The sequence below is a fragment of the Erythrolamprus reginae genome, chromosome 2, assembly GCF_031021105.1.
Source record: "Erythrolamprus reginae isolate rEryReg1 chromosome 2, rEryReg1.hap1, whole genome shotgun sequence".
Classification (NCBI taxonomy): Eukaryota; Metazoa; Chordata; class Lepidosauria; order Squamata; family Dipsadidae; genus Erythrolamprus; species Erythrolamprus reginae.
In genome coordinates, this window is record NC_091951.1 from 4819034 (window position 1) to 4832433 (window position 13400).

The 13400-nt window shown below is 44.1% G+C and overlaps 1 protein-coding gene across 2 annotated transcripts in view; it reads right to left on the reverse strand.

The window, feature by feature from the left end:
- Nucleotides 1–1752: 1752 nt before the first annotated feature.
- LOC139162886 (zinc finger protein 107-like) overlaps nt 1753–13400 on the reverse strand; it is a 37340-nt gene continuing 25692 nt past the window's right edge. Inside the window, exons 3-7 of one of the 2 annotated variants that reach the window (XM_070743785.1) lie at nt 11856–11970; nt 11673–11740; nt 8534–8584; nt 7055–7184; nt 1753–4214 (exon numbers count right to left, since the gene is read on the reverse strand). In XM_070743785.1, the coding sequence (XP_070599886.1) occupies nt 2473–4214; nt 7055–7184; nt 8534–8584; nt 11673–11740; nt 11856–11970 (2106 nt within the window). In that variant the 3' untranslated portion in view covers nt 1753–2472. The remainder of the gene's footprint in view (nt 4215–7054; nt 7185–8533; nt 8585–11672; nt 11741–11855; nt 11971–13400) is intronic. The other variant, XM_070743786.1, reaches the window with a different exon arrangement.

Here is a 13400-nt window from a genome sequence, read left to right on the forward strand (position 1 = left end):
GCCCAAATAGACAGTTGAAGACAATCTTCCAATTAATCCCCTTCCCTGATTCATGCCCAGTAATATGCTTCTCTCAGGTCTAGTTTTGTGAACACTTTGCCGTTCGATATATGACTTAGCATGTCTTTCATTAGGGGGAGAGGGTAGGTATTCTCCACGCACAGCATTAATTCCATTGAAATCCACACAGACATCGGGGTGCCCCCATCCTTCTTTTCTTTGAATAACACTTTAGATTTGGCAGGCTGGAGGAAAAATCTTGCCAAATTGGTATCGATGTAGTTCCTCAATTCGTCCATTTCTCTAGGGATCATGGAATACATCTTGGGTTTTAGCATCTTAGCTCCTGGCACGAATTCTATTGCGTGGTCAGTGGAGTGGTGGGGGATGAAGAAGTTACATTCATGCTCAATGAAAGCATCTGCCAGGTTCCTGTACTCTTTGGGAACCTGGGGGAAGTCAGGTGGGCCATCCACCGTGGCTGCTACCCCCTCTACCTGACCAGGGCTGACTGGAGGCTGAAGTGGTTGAACTTCGCCCTGAGGGGACAGGGTAGTGGGCTGATGCCTACTTTTAGCTTTCAGTAGCTGTCTTCCCACATGATGGCTGTACACCATTTGTCCAGCCAGGCAAGGCCTTGCATGAGCAACTTTATCATCTCGGGGGCTACCATGAAGCGTATAGGTTCACAATGGTGTTCCACCTCCAGTCTAATAAGCTTGGTGACTACAGTGGCTGGGGCTCTGACTATTAAAATCCCGTCAACTTGCTCAAAGTGTATGGAGCACCCCGGTGGTGTAGTGTCTATCCCTAGCTACTGGACAGTGGAGAGGCTAATTAAGCACCTAGTACATCCAGTGTCTATGATGGCTTCTATGTCTCCCTGGGCTGTTCTGGGTACCACTATTCAGAACTTTATGGCAAAGGGGCAGATGGCCTTGTTTACCATTGGATCTTCTTCGCTGGTCTTGCTGCTGGTACCTAGAGAGAGTTTTGGAGCTGAAGTTTCTTCCCCCTTTGAAGGTGGGGGAGGAATCTCAACAGCTTGCAGAGTGAGTTTTCCTTTGTTCAGTGGCTTCTGCTGAGTTTTTTTTCGTTTTATAATTTGCCAGAGTCCGGGTCAAATTCTGGCACTCAGTGGTCTTGCTGGCCACACCTGAAGCATTCGATCATGGTTGCAGGGGTCAGCTTCGGTCTCTGACCTGTTTTACAGAGGTTCAATGTCCTAGGGGGTTGCTTGGTTTTTCCCCCCTGAAGTAGGTTTCCAGTGAGGGTGGATTTCAGGGCCCATAGCCACGGCCATCCAATACGATTCCTGCATGCGATCAGGGATCCCTCTGAAGGCCCAAGCTTGTCTGAGGTTCTGATCCATAGCCTCTTTGAAATAGACATTCTGGCAAGTCTTAGTTTTCCTGCCACTCACTAGAATCCCCAGACAACTCCTTCGCAGGCCGACCCATTTGCTTCAGGTCCTTAATCTCGGCCTCTGTTTCTTCTCTCTGGGAAGTATTCTCCAATTTGGTCCTTAGCAGCTGCACAAATTCATTGGCATCCTCTAGGACTGTGAATTGCCTCACAGCTGCAAGCTAAGTATCACAGAACTGATAAGGGACTTGTACAAATTACCAGTTTGGTTGGAGACGAGTGCTCTTTGCTATACCAAAAGAGGGCTTAGGTTAAGTGAATTTTCAATATAAAGAACATTGTTTTGAATTTCCAAACGTGTGTTTGTCTGAAATTTGTACCTGTGAATTTTTGGAAGGAGTCTACCAGAGAGCCCGACAGAACAGAAGGAAGGAAGGAAGGAAGAAGATAGAGGGAGGGAGGGAGGGAAGAGAGAGGGAGGAGAGAAAGGGAATAGAGGGCATAGTATAAAATTCTGGGATGCAAAGGAGGGTGGAACACTGAGAAGTACATATTTTCTCTGCCTTCTGTGTTCCCATCCCATGCTGAAGTGAACTAAAAAGGCAGGAGTCTTTCTCCCTGCTAAGCGGCCCAGCCGAGCCCACTTGCAAACTCTGAGCTCCGGTCCCAATGTTCAGACCGCGTGTCCCTCCCACCTCCTGCCTCCAGCCAGATGGATAAACTGGATGGTGTGCCCTTTGCCTTCCCTCCTGGAGCAGGTGGGGAGGATGTGTCCTCCTGCTGTCTTCTGCCTGCTTAATTGTCCTCACTGTAAGGAAATTTCAGGTTGCTTCTGTCCATGATTCGCTTCCATCCCTCGTTTCTTGTCTTGCCCTCTGATGCTTTGGGGGGGGGGGGGGGGAAATTAACCCCTCATCTTTGTGGCAGCCTCTCAAATATTGAAATATTGCTATCATGTCACTTGTAATCCTTCTTTTGTCTAGACTAGCCAAACTAAAATCGAAGATCCCGTCCATAACTACTGTTTTTGAGGCACGTTTTGACCATATGTTGACTTTGTAAACTGTTCAGCGTCTGCTGCAAAACAGTTTGGAACAGTATACGAGGTTAAGTGGAATGGCTATTGCTATATAGTTTCTCCCGGGCATGGATCGTTTTATGGCAAGTAAGAGTGCCATTCCGAGCAAAGCTCTTTCCACATTCCATGCATTTATATGGCTTCTCTCCCGTGTGGGTTTTGTTGTGGGAAGTAAGATCATAGCTCCGAGCAAATGTCTTTCCACAATTCATGCACTTATAGGGCTTCTCTCCTGTGTGTATTTTTGTGTGTGCACTAAGCCTACTGCACAGAACAAAGGTCTTTCCACACTCCATGCATTTGTAGGGTTTCTCTTCTGTGTGGAGCTTCTTGTGGATAGTAAGAACACTCCTACGAGTAAAGGTCTTTCCACACTGCGTACATTTATACGGCTTCTCCCCTGTGTGTTTCATCTCATGGGAAATAAAATGACCTCTTTGAGCAAAGGTCTTTCCACACTCCGTGCATTTAAACGGTTTCTCTCCTGTGTGGATCATTTTATGGGAAGCCAGATAACTGCGTTGAGCAAAGGTCTTTCCACAATCCATGCATTTAAACGGTTTCTCTCCTGTGTGGAGCCTTTTGTGGATAGTAAGTCCACTGCTATGAGTAAAGGTTTTCCCACACTCCATGCATTTATACGGCTTTTCTCCTGTATGGGTCTTTTTATGGATAGTTAGTGTACTGCCGAGAGCAAAGGCCTTTCCACACTCGATACATTTATATGGTTTCTCTCCAGTGTGGAGCTTTTTGTGGATAGTAAGTGAATTGCTATAAGTAAAGGCTTTCCCACACTCCGTGCATTTATATGGTTTCTCTCCTGTGTGGATCATCTTATGGGAAGTAAGATAATTGCGCTGAGCAAAGGTCTTGCCACAGTCCATGCATTTATATGGTTTCTCTCCTGTGTGGAGCCTTTTGTGGATCGTAAGTCCACTGCTATGAGTAAAGGTTTTCCCACACTCCATGCATTTATACGGTTTCTCTCCTGAATGGACCCTTTTATGGGAAATAAGGTGACATCTTTGAGCAAAGGTCTTTCCACACTCCAGGCATTTAAATGGCTTCTCCCCTGTGTGGATCATTTTGTGGATAGTAAGTCTACTGCTCAGAGCAAAGGTCTTTCCACACTCCAGGCATTTATACGGTTTCTCTCCTGTGTGGATCATTTTGTGGATAGTAAGTCTACTGCTCAGAGCAAAGGTCTTTCCACACTCCAGGCATTTATATGGTTTCTCTCCCGAGTGGATCATCTTATGGGAAATAAGGTTACTATATCTTCTGAACCTGTTCCCACACTCTCTGCACTTGTATGGCTTCTCCCCCGTGTGAATCCTTTCATGGCAAGTAAGCTGCCCATTCGTTCTGAAACATTTCCCACATTCCAAACATTTATAAGGCTTCTCTTTTGCGTCAATCATTTTGTGAGAGGTAAGGAAGTTATTTCCAAGAGAAAATATGAATGTTCCGTTGTAACTTCGTATAGCATCTTCTCCTTTGTTCTGGGTTATATAGCGTTCATTTACATGTAATTTAGCTTTGATTGGCTTCATACTTTTCCCAATATACTTTTTCCTTATTTTCTCTTGTTGGGAAAGTAAGTCACGCATCAGAGCATCAGTGGAAGATGAGCTTTCCTGATTCCAATTATTTGGCTGGTTCCACTCGTGGCTTTCAAATTCCATTGGAAATCCAAACGCCTTGGTTCCATCTTTAGCATCAATCACTTGGAACAGTTTACAGGATTCTTGATTGTCCTGCCTGTTATTACCTACAAAGGAAAAGAGAGACATACAGATAAGAAACGGCAGAGAAAGCGTTTAAACAAAGAGACATAGACTCTTTCCTTCCTTAGACTATGAGTAGACCAGGTCCTTTCCTTTTCCCTCCCAAAAGATAATACAGTAATACCTCGTCTTATGAACTTAATTGGTGCCGGAAGGTGGTTTGTAAGGCGAAAGGTTCGTAAGACGAAACATTGTTTCCCATAGGAAACAATGTAAAACGAATTAATGCGTGCAAGAAAAAAAAAATGCCACCGCCCAGCTGTCACCTTTTGAAACAGCCGGGCGCTTCTCAGCGTTCTCCCAATGGTTCGGCCGGCCAGGAAGGACATCTTTGTGACGTCAAAGCTCCGCCCATGGAATTCCCTATTGGGATTCCCCACCTCCTTTCTAGCCTCCCGACCGGCCCGACAGCTCCGCGGCTCTTTTAAAAAGCTAACAGCCAGGCGGCAGGGCTTCTCGGCGTCCTCCTGAACCGAACGCCGACCCCAAACTTTTGCCGAACATCCAGGTTCGGCGTTCAGGAGAACGCCGAGAAGCCCCCCCGGCTGTTTCAAAAGGCGACAGCCGGGCGGCAGGGCTTCTCGGTGGCCTCCTGAATGCCGAACCGGGAAGTTCAGCAAAAGTTCGGGTTTGGCGTTCGGGTTCGGGAGGATGCCGAGAAGCCCCCCGGCTGTTTCAAAAGGTGACAGCTGGGCGGCGGGACTTCTCGGTGGCCACCCGAACCTGAACTTTTGCCGAACTTCAGGTTCGCCGTTCGGGCGGTGGGTTCGTAAGATGGAAAAAGTTCGGAAGAAGAGGCAAAAAATTTCTGAACCCCGGGTTAATTTCTCAAATTGTTCGTATGGTGAGGGGTTCGTATCACGAGGTACCACTGTATCTGACTTCTCAGCGGCTTTCGATACCATCGACCATGGTATCCTTCTGCACCGGCTGGAGGGGTTGGGAGTGGGAGGCACTGTCCTTCAGTGGTTCTCCTCCTACCTCTCCGGTCAGTCGCAGTCGGTGTTAGTGGGGGGTCAGAGGTCGACCTCTAGGCTTCTCCCTTGTGGGGTGCCTCAGGGGTCGGTCCGCTCCCCCCTGCTATTTAATATCTACATGAAACCGCTGGGTGAGATCATCCAAGGGCACGGGGTATGCTGATGATACCCAGTTGTACATCTCCACCCCATGTCCAGTCAACGAAGCAGTGGAAGTAGATGTGCCGGTGCCTGGAAGATGTTAGGGTCTGGATGGCTCTCAACAGACTCAAACTCAACCCTGATAAGACGGAGTGGCTGTAGGTTTTGCCTCCCAAGGACAATTCCATCTGTCTGTCCATTACCCTGGGGTGGGTTGGGTGGAATTACTGACCCCTTCAGAGAGGGTCCGCAACTTGGGCGTCCTCGATCCACAGCTAACGTTAGAGAACCATCTTTCAGCTGTGGCCTGGTGCACCAATTGCGGCCCTACCTGGACTGGGAGTCAATGCTCACAGTCACTCATGCCCTCATCACCTTGAGGTTCGACTACTGTAACGCTCTCTACATGGGGCTACCTTTGAAGAGTGTTCAGAAACTTCAGATCGTGCAGAATGCAGCTGCGAGAGCAATCATGGGCTTTCCCAGGTATGCCCATGTTACACCAACACTCCGCAGTCTGCATTGGTTGCAGATCAGTTTCTGCTCACAATTCAAAGTGTTGGTTATGACCTATGAAGCCTTTCACAGCATCAGACCAGAATATCTCCGGGACGGCCTTCTGCCACATGAATCCCAGCAACGGGTTAGGTTCCACAGAGTTGGCTTTCTCTGGGTCCCATCGACGAAACAATGTCATCTGGGGGGACCCAGGGGAAGAGCCTTCTCTGTGGTGGCCCTGACCCTCTGGAATAACTCCCCCCGGAGATTAGGATTGCCCCACCCTCCTTGCCTTTTGCAAACTCCTTAAAACCCACTTCTGCCATCATGGGGAAATTGATTCCCTTGGGCCGTTCCGTTTTATGTATGGTTTGTCTATGTTTTTTATATTAAGAGTTTTAAATTGTTTTTAACTATTGGATTTGTACTGTTTTGCTGTTGTGAGCCGCCCCGAGTCTGCGGAGAGGGGCGGCATACAAATGCAATTAATAATAATAATAATAATAATAATAATAATAATAATAATTAAATAAATAAATAAATAAATAAATAAATAAAAACTTGTGCCGGAACTACCATTTACCAGTGACAAAGAACTGGTGGGATCATAAGCCCGAAAAAGTGGTCGAAAATGAGCAAGCAAAACTACTGTGGGACTTCCGACTTCAGACTGACCGAATTCTGAAGCATAACACACCAGACATTGTGATCGTGGAGAAAAAGAAAGTATGGATCATCGACATCGCAATCCCAGGAGACAGCAGAATTGAGGAGAAGCAGCTAGAGGAATTAGTGAAATACGAAGATCTAAAAATCGAGCTGCAACGACTCTGGCATAGGCCAGTGAAAGTGGTCCCAGTGGTACTTGGCACGCTGGGCGCAGTGCCAAAGGATCTCAGCGGACATTTGAAAACCATTGTAATTGACAAAATCTTCATCTGTCAATTGCAAAAGGCCGCATTACTGGGATCGGCAAACATAATTCGCCGCTACATCACGCAGTCCTAGGTGCTTGGGAAGCGCCCGACTGGGGATGAAATACGAAATCCAGCATAGTGATCTCATTTGCTGTGTTGTATTGACATAATAATAATAATAATAATAATAATAATAATAATAATAATAATCTGATTAGTGATTTTTAAAATAAAAAACAAACTGAAATCTGCCATCTTGAACTCTTTGATTGGGGACTAGAAAACACTTACCCAAAGAGACCACATTCCTATGGTTTTCAAGCATGACTTCCGAATGCAGCGCTTTCTGGTCACAATCCAGCTGAGACCATTCTTCTTCAGAGAAATACACAGCCACCTCCTCGAACGACACAGGACTCTCCTGAACACAGAAAGAAGAACAGAGCAGGAGGATTCGCAAGATCTGTTCAACTTCATCAATGATGTAGATAAGGGGATAGAAGGGAAAAGCATCAAATTTTCAGACAAGCTCAGATTGATAGGAATAACTACACTCCAGGAGTTAGGATCAAGAGGTACATAGAAGGATTGACAGATTGGGCCCCATCTAACAATATGAAATCAACAGTGAGAAACATAGAAGACTGACGGCAGAAAAAGACCTCATGATCCATCTAGTCTGCCCTTATACTATTTCCTGTATTTTATCTTAGGATGGATATATGTTTATCCCAGGCATGTTTAAATTCAGTTACTGTGGATTTACCAACCATGTCTGCTGGAAGTTTGTTCCAAGGATCTACTACTCTTTCAGTCAAATAATATTTTCTCATGTTGCTTTTGATCTTTCCCCCAAATAACTTCAGATTGTGTCCCCTTGTCCTTGTGTTCACTTTCCTATTAAAAACACTTCCCTCCTGGACCTTATTTAACCCTTTAACATATTTAAATGTTTCGATCATGTCCCCCCTTTTCCTTCTGTCCTCCAGACTATACACATTGAGTTCATTAAGTCTTTCCTGATACGTTTTATGCTTAAGACCTTCCACCATTCTTGTAGCCCGTCTTTGGACTCGTTCAATTTTGTCAATATCATTTTGTAGGTGAGGTCTCCAGAACTGAACACAGTACTCCAAATGTGGTCTCACCAGCGCTCTATATAGCGGGATCACAATCTCCCTCTTCCTGCTTGTTATACCTCTAGCTATGCAGCCAAGCATCCTACTTGCTTTCCCTACCGCCTGACTGCACTGTTCACCCATTTTGAGACTGTCAGAAATCACTACCCCTAAATCCTTCTCTTCTGAAGTTTTTGCTAACACAGAACTGCCAATGCAATACTCAGATTGAGGATTCCTTTTCCCCAAGTGCATTATTTTACATTTGGAAACATTAAACTGCAGTTTCCATTGCTTTGACCATTTATCTAGTAAAGCTAAATCATTTACCATGATTTATGTAAGGTTTATTTATTTTATTTATTAATTAGATTTGTATGCCGCCCCTCTCCGAAGACTCCGAAGCACTTCTACATGTAGGGGAAAAAACTAAGTGCACAGGCATAGAATAGGTGATACTAAATAAATAAATAAATAAATAAATAAATAAAAACAGGGATCTTCAAGTCCTAGTAAACAACACTTAAATGTGAGCCAGCAGTGTAACTACAGTTTCCAAAATAGTCCCACAGAAACATAGGCTGCATTAAGAGGGGGACAGAAGATCACATAATATCACTTTATAATGCCTTGGTAGAATGGTAGAACTCACTTGGAATACTGCATCCAGTTTCGGTTGCCAGATGTAAAAAGGTTCGAGACTCTAGAGAAAGTGCAGAGGAGAGCAACAAAAATTATTAGTGGACTGCAAGCTAAAATTGGGTATGTCTGCTTTAATGAAAAGAAGGACCGAGGGATGACACGATAGCACTGTTCTAAGAAGCAATGGATGGAAACTATTTTTCTTCTGGCATTTTTACATGCTTTTGAACTGCTAGGTTGGCAGAAGCTAGGACAAGTAAAGGGAGCTCACCCTTTTACGCGGTGCTAGGGATTCAAACTGCCGACCTTTCCGATCGACAAGATCAGGGTCTTAAGCCACTGAGCCACTGTGTCCCCTACAAGCTGTATACATACTACTTTACATTGTAGCTGAGTGTCATTTCTTCAGTATCGTCACATGGGTGAGATCATCCAAGGGCATGGGGTGAGGTATCATCAGATTAGATTAGATTTATTGGATTTATATGCCATCCCTCTCTGCAAACTCGGGGCGGCTCACAACAAAGTAAAAACAATACATAATAGCAAATCCAATTACAATTTTAAGCTAAAAAATTCATAAAAATACCAACCCCAGAATATTAAAAAACAAGCACACAATCAATCTAACACTAAAACAACATGGGCAAGGGGGAGATGTTTCAGTTCCCCCATGCCTGACGGCAGAGGTGGGTTTTAAGGAGTTTGCGAAAAGCAAGGAGGGTGGGGGCAATCCTAATCTCAGGGGGGAGTTGGTTCCAGAGGGTCGGAGCCGCCACAGAGAAGGCTCTTCCCCTGGGTCCCGCCAGACGACATTGTTTAGTCGATGGGACCCGGAGAAGGCCAACTCTGTGGGACCGAACCGGTCGCTGGAATTCGTGCGGCAGAAGGTGGTCCCAGAGATATTCTGGTCCAATGCCATGAAGGGCTTTATAGGTCATAACCAACATTTTGAATTGTGACTGGAAACTGATCGGCAACCAATGCAGACTGTGGAGTGTTGGGGTAATATGGGCATACTTAGAGAAGCCCATGATTGCTCAGTGCAGTACGTTGATGATACGTGTTGTACATCCTCCTGGTCAGTTGGAGGATGATGAAGAGCTTGAGGACTCTGATACAGATAGTGTTTATGAATTAGTGGTAGGCCCTGGGTTACAGGTATTAGAACAGGTGGGAGGCCAGCCACAGGATGTGGCTATAAGTCCAGTATCTAGCGAGGAAGAAACAGACGTTTGCTGGGTCAATCCTCAATTCAGAAGGGTCCAAAAACGCAAGGAACAGGGGTTAGGAAAAAGATATTAAGGGGAGGAATGGGTTAAATACTGGAGTGATGTATTTGGTACGTCAGGGGGCCAGTGGGGAAGAAGGGCGGAGTTTCAATGCTGTAATTCCAAAATGAAATGTGTTTCCATTTCACTCCGGAGCGAGTAAGTTTATGAAATACTGCATTCAGTAAGAGTTATTTTTAATAACTAAATTTCTACCAGAAACCAGAACAATACCCAGTTGTACATCTCCATCCCATGTCCAGTCAACGAAGCAGTGGAAGTGATGTGCCTGTGCCTGGAGGCTGTTAGGGTGTCCTTGCCTTTCGCACACTCCTAAAAACCCACCTCTGCCATCAGGCATGGGGAAATTAATTCCCCCAGGCCGTTTCATTTTATGTATGGTTTGTTTGGGATGCATGACTGTTTTTTTTATAAGGGTTTTAAACTGTCTTTTTAAACCATTAGATTTGTACTATGTATTTATTTATTTATTAAATTTGTATGCCGCCCCTCTCCGCAGACTCGGGGCGGCTCACAACAGCAACAGAAAACAATATATAATACAAATTCAATAATTAGAAAGCTAAAAACCCATAATTTAAAAAACATGCACACAACGAGTCTGCGGAGAGGGGCGGCATACAAATCTAAATAATAAATAATAATAAACATACCATACATAAACAGTATAGGCCTGGGGAAGATATTTCAGTTCCCCCATGCCTGACGGCAGAGGTGGGTTTTAAGGAGTTTGCGAAAGGTGGGGCAGTTCTAATCTCAGGGGGGAGCTGGTTCCAGAGGGTCGGGGCCGCCACAGAGAAGGCTCTTCCCCTGGGACCCGCCAAACGACATTGCTTAGTCGACGGGACCCGGAGAAGGCCAACTCTGTATTGCTGTTGTAAGCCGCGCCGAGTCTCTGGAGAGGGGCGACATACAAATCTAATAAATAATAATAAAATAATGAAAAGATATATTTAAATATTTACAAAATATGCAGGGCTGTACCCACTTCTGTGATATACAGTGTCCCCTCGATTTTCACATGTTCAAACTTCGCGAATAGCCAATACCACGGTTTTTCAAAAAATATTAATTAAAAAATACTTTGCGGGTTTTTATTATTTACTTACTTACTTATTTATTTATTTATTTATTTATTTATTAATCAGATTTGTATGCCGCTCCTCTCCGCAGACTCGGGGCGGCTCACAGCAATAATAGTACAATGTAAACAAATCTAATATTTAAGTTAATTTAAAACCCCAATTTAGAAACCAATCATACATACTAACATACCAAGGTTTTTCCTGCCCGATGATGTCATACGTCATCGCCAAATTAATAATTTTTGCAAATAAATAACAAAAAAATAATTATTGTCAATAAATAATTATGTTTATAAATATCAGGATCACTAAGTGTCTTATTCAATGGCGAGTACCAGTAATAATGGTGAGTAAATGGTTATTAAGGGAATGGGAAATGGTAATTTAGGGGTTTAAAGTGTTACGGGAAAGCTTGATATACTGTCCATAGCCAAAAATAGTGTATTTACTTCCGCATCTCTACTTCGCGGAAATCCGACTTTTGCGGGTGGTCTCGGAACGCATCTCCCGCAAAAATCGAGGGAACACTGTACCATATTTCTTGAAGGACTTTTAAAAAATTGCTTCTTGTAAAGTCAAAGTTGAAGGAGTACCTACTAGAAGATGAGAACCAGAGGAAGCTGACAACCACTTGAACCTGTTAGTCTGCTGTCCACGTGTTGAACAACACAAAAATAACTCAGTCCAAACAATGAGGGAAAATAGAAGAGAGCAGTTGCATACCTGCTTCCTGAAGGGAGAATACAAATTTAATAACTTTTCCCTTTCTTACCTGATTTGGAAGTCCAACTGCTGTTTGATCTCCATCATAAAAACCAGAAAACTTTATTCTTTGTTTCTCTGGAATGATAAAATAATTTAAAAATGCATAATTAGCAAAATAGGAGGAGGTATTCTTAGAAAAGAAGAGAGAATGCAGGTAAGACAGATGGATAATTGGAAGATCTTCAATTACCTCCTGGGGAGTTCCAACTTGGATCTTCCCAAGGGATCCTGCTGAAAAATAGCTCCTGAGGGGGATATGATGGGTTCTTCTTTCCCTCGGGATCTCTGATCTCCACAGTGCAGCACTTCAAATAGGAGGAAGGAAAAACGAAGCAGGATTAATAATAATAATAATAATAATAATAATAATAATAATTTATTGGATTTGTATGTCGCCCCTTTCCGTAAACTCGGTGCAGCTAACAACAATAAAAAAACCAACATATACAATCCAATAATAAAAAACAACTAAAACCCCTATTATAAAACCAAACATACACACAAACATGCCATGCATAACTTGTAATGGCCTAGGGGGGAGGGCTATCTCAACTCCCCCATGCCTGGCGGTATAAATGAGTCTTGAGTAGTTTACGAAAGACAGGGAGGGTGGGGGCAGTTCTAATCTCCGGGGGGGGAGTTGGTTCTAGAGGGCCGGGGCTGCCACAGAGAAGGCTCTTCCCCTGGGGCCTGCCAAATGACATTGTTTAGTCAACAGGACCCGGAGAAGGCCAACTATGTGGGACTTTATTGGTTGCTGGGATTTGTGCGGTAGTAGGCGGTTCCGGAGGTAATCTGGTCCAATGCCATGTAGGGCTTTAAAGGTCATGACCAACACTTTGAATTGTGACCGGAAACTGATCGGCAGCCAATGCAGACTGCGGAGTGTTGAAGAAACGTGGGCGAATCTTGGAAGCCCCACGATGGATCTCGCGGCTGCGTTCTGCACGATCTGAAGTTTCCGAACACTTTTCAGAGGTAGCCTCATGTAGAGAACACATCACATGACTTTAAGTGGATTCTTATATTCAGAAAACAACCTCAAAGCCTCCAATATCAATTTATAGTAAGGCAGAGACAGCTTCCAGATCAAATATTAATTTGAAAATTAGTTTAGGTCCTGAGTCAAATGGATCTTCGAGTATAAATACCAAATCGTCAGCAAATGCTTGTAACTTATATTCTTTTTAAATTTTTATACCTGTGTGTTCTGCCGGTGTGTTTCAACCGCCCGTAATTGCAGGGTAATTAGTCCAGGAAGACACACACCACACGATAAAAGGAAAACCCAAAAGTTTTTATAAACAGAAAAACAGAAACAGCTTCCTTTTTAAATTTCAAAGGGATTTTCTGGTACACACAAGGCACAGGTTAAATGCAGTCCAATTGCTCACCCAGTAACTGGGAAATTGAGTCCATTTCTAAAGTCCAGAGAGTCCACATATAATCTCGAACAGCACAAAAACCACGATCTTGACGAAACAATGAATCAGATAAACTGCCATGAGGCTAAAACACCAAGCATAGCACTAATTACAGCAGCCCCACCCAACCACAGGTGGCCTCATTTTCTCTTGTAATAATCCTTCAGTTGTTGTCTCCTATGCATCACTCTACGCATGCGTGGATGTGTCATTAATTCTTGTTCAGAATCCAAGGATGATACAGATGATTGATCTCCTCCTGGGCTATCTGCCAAACTCCCCTCTTCCCTGTCACTCACGCTTCCTTGGTC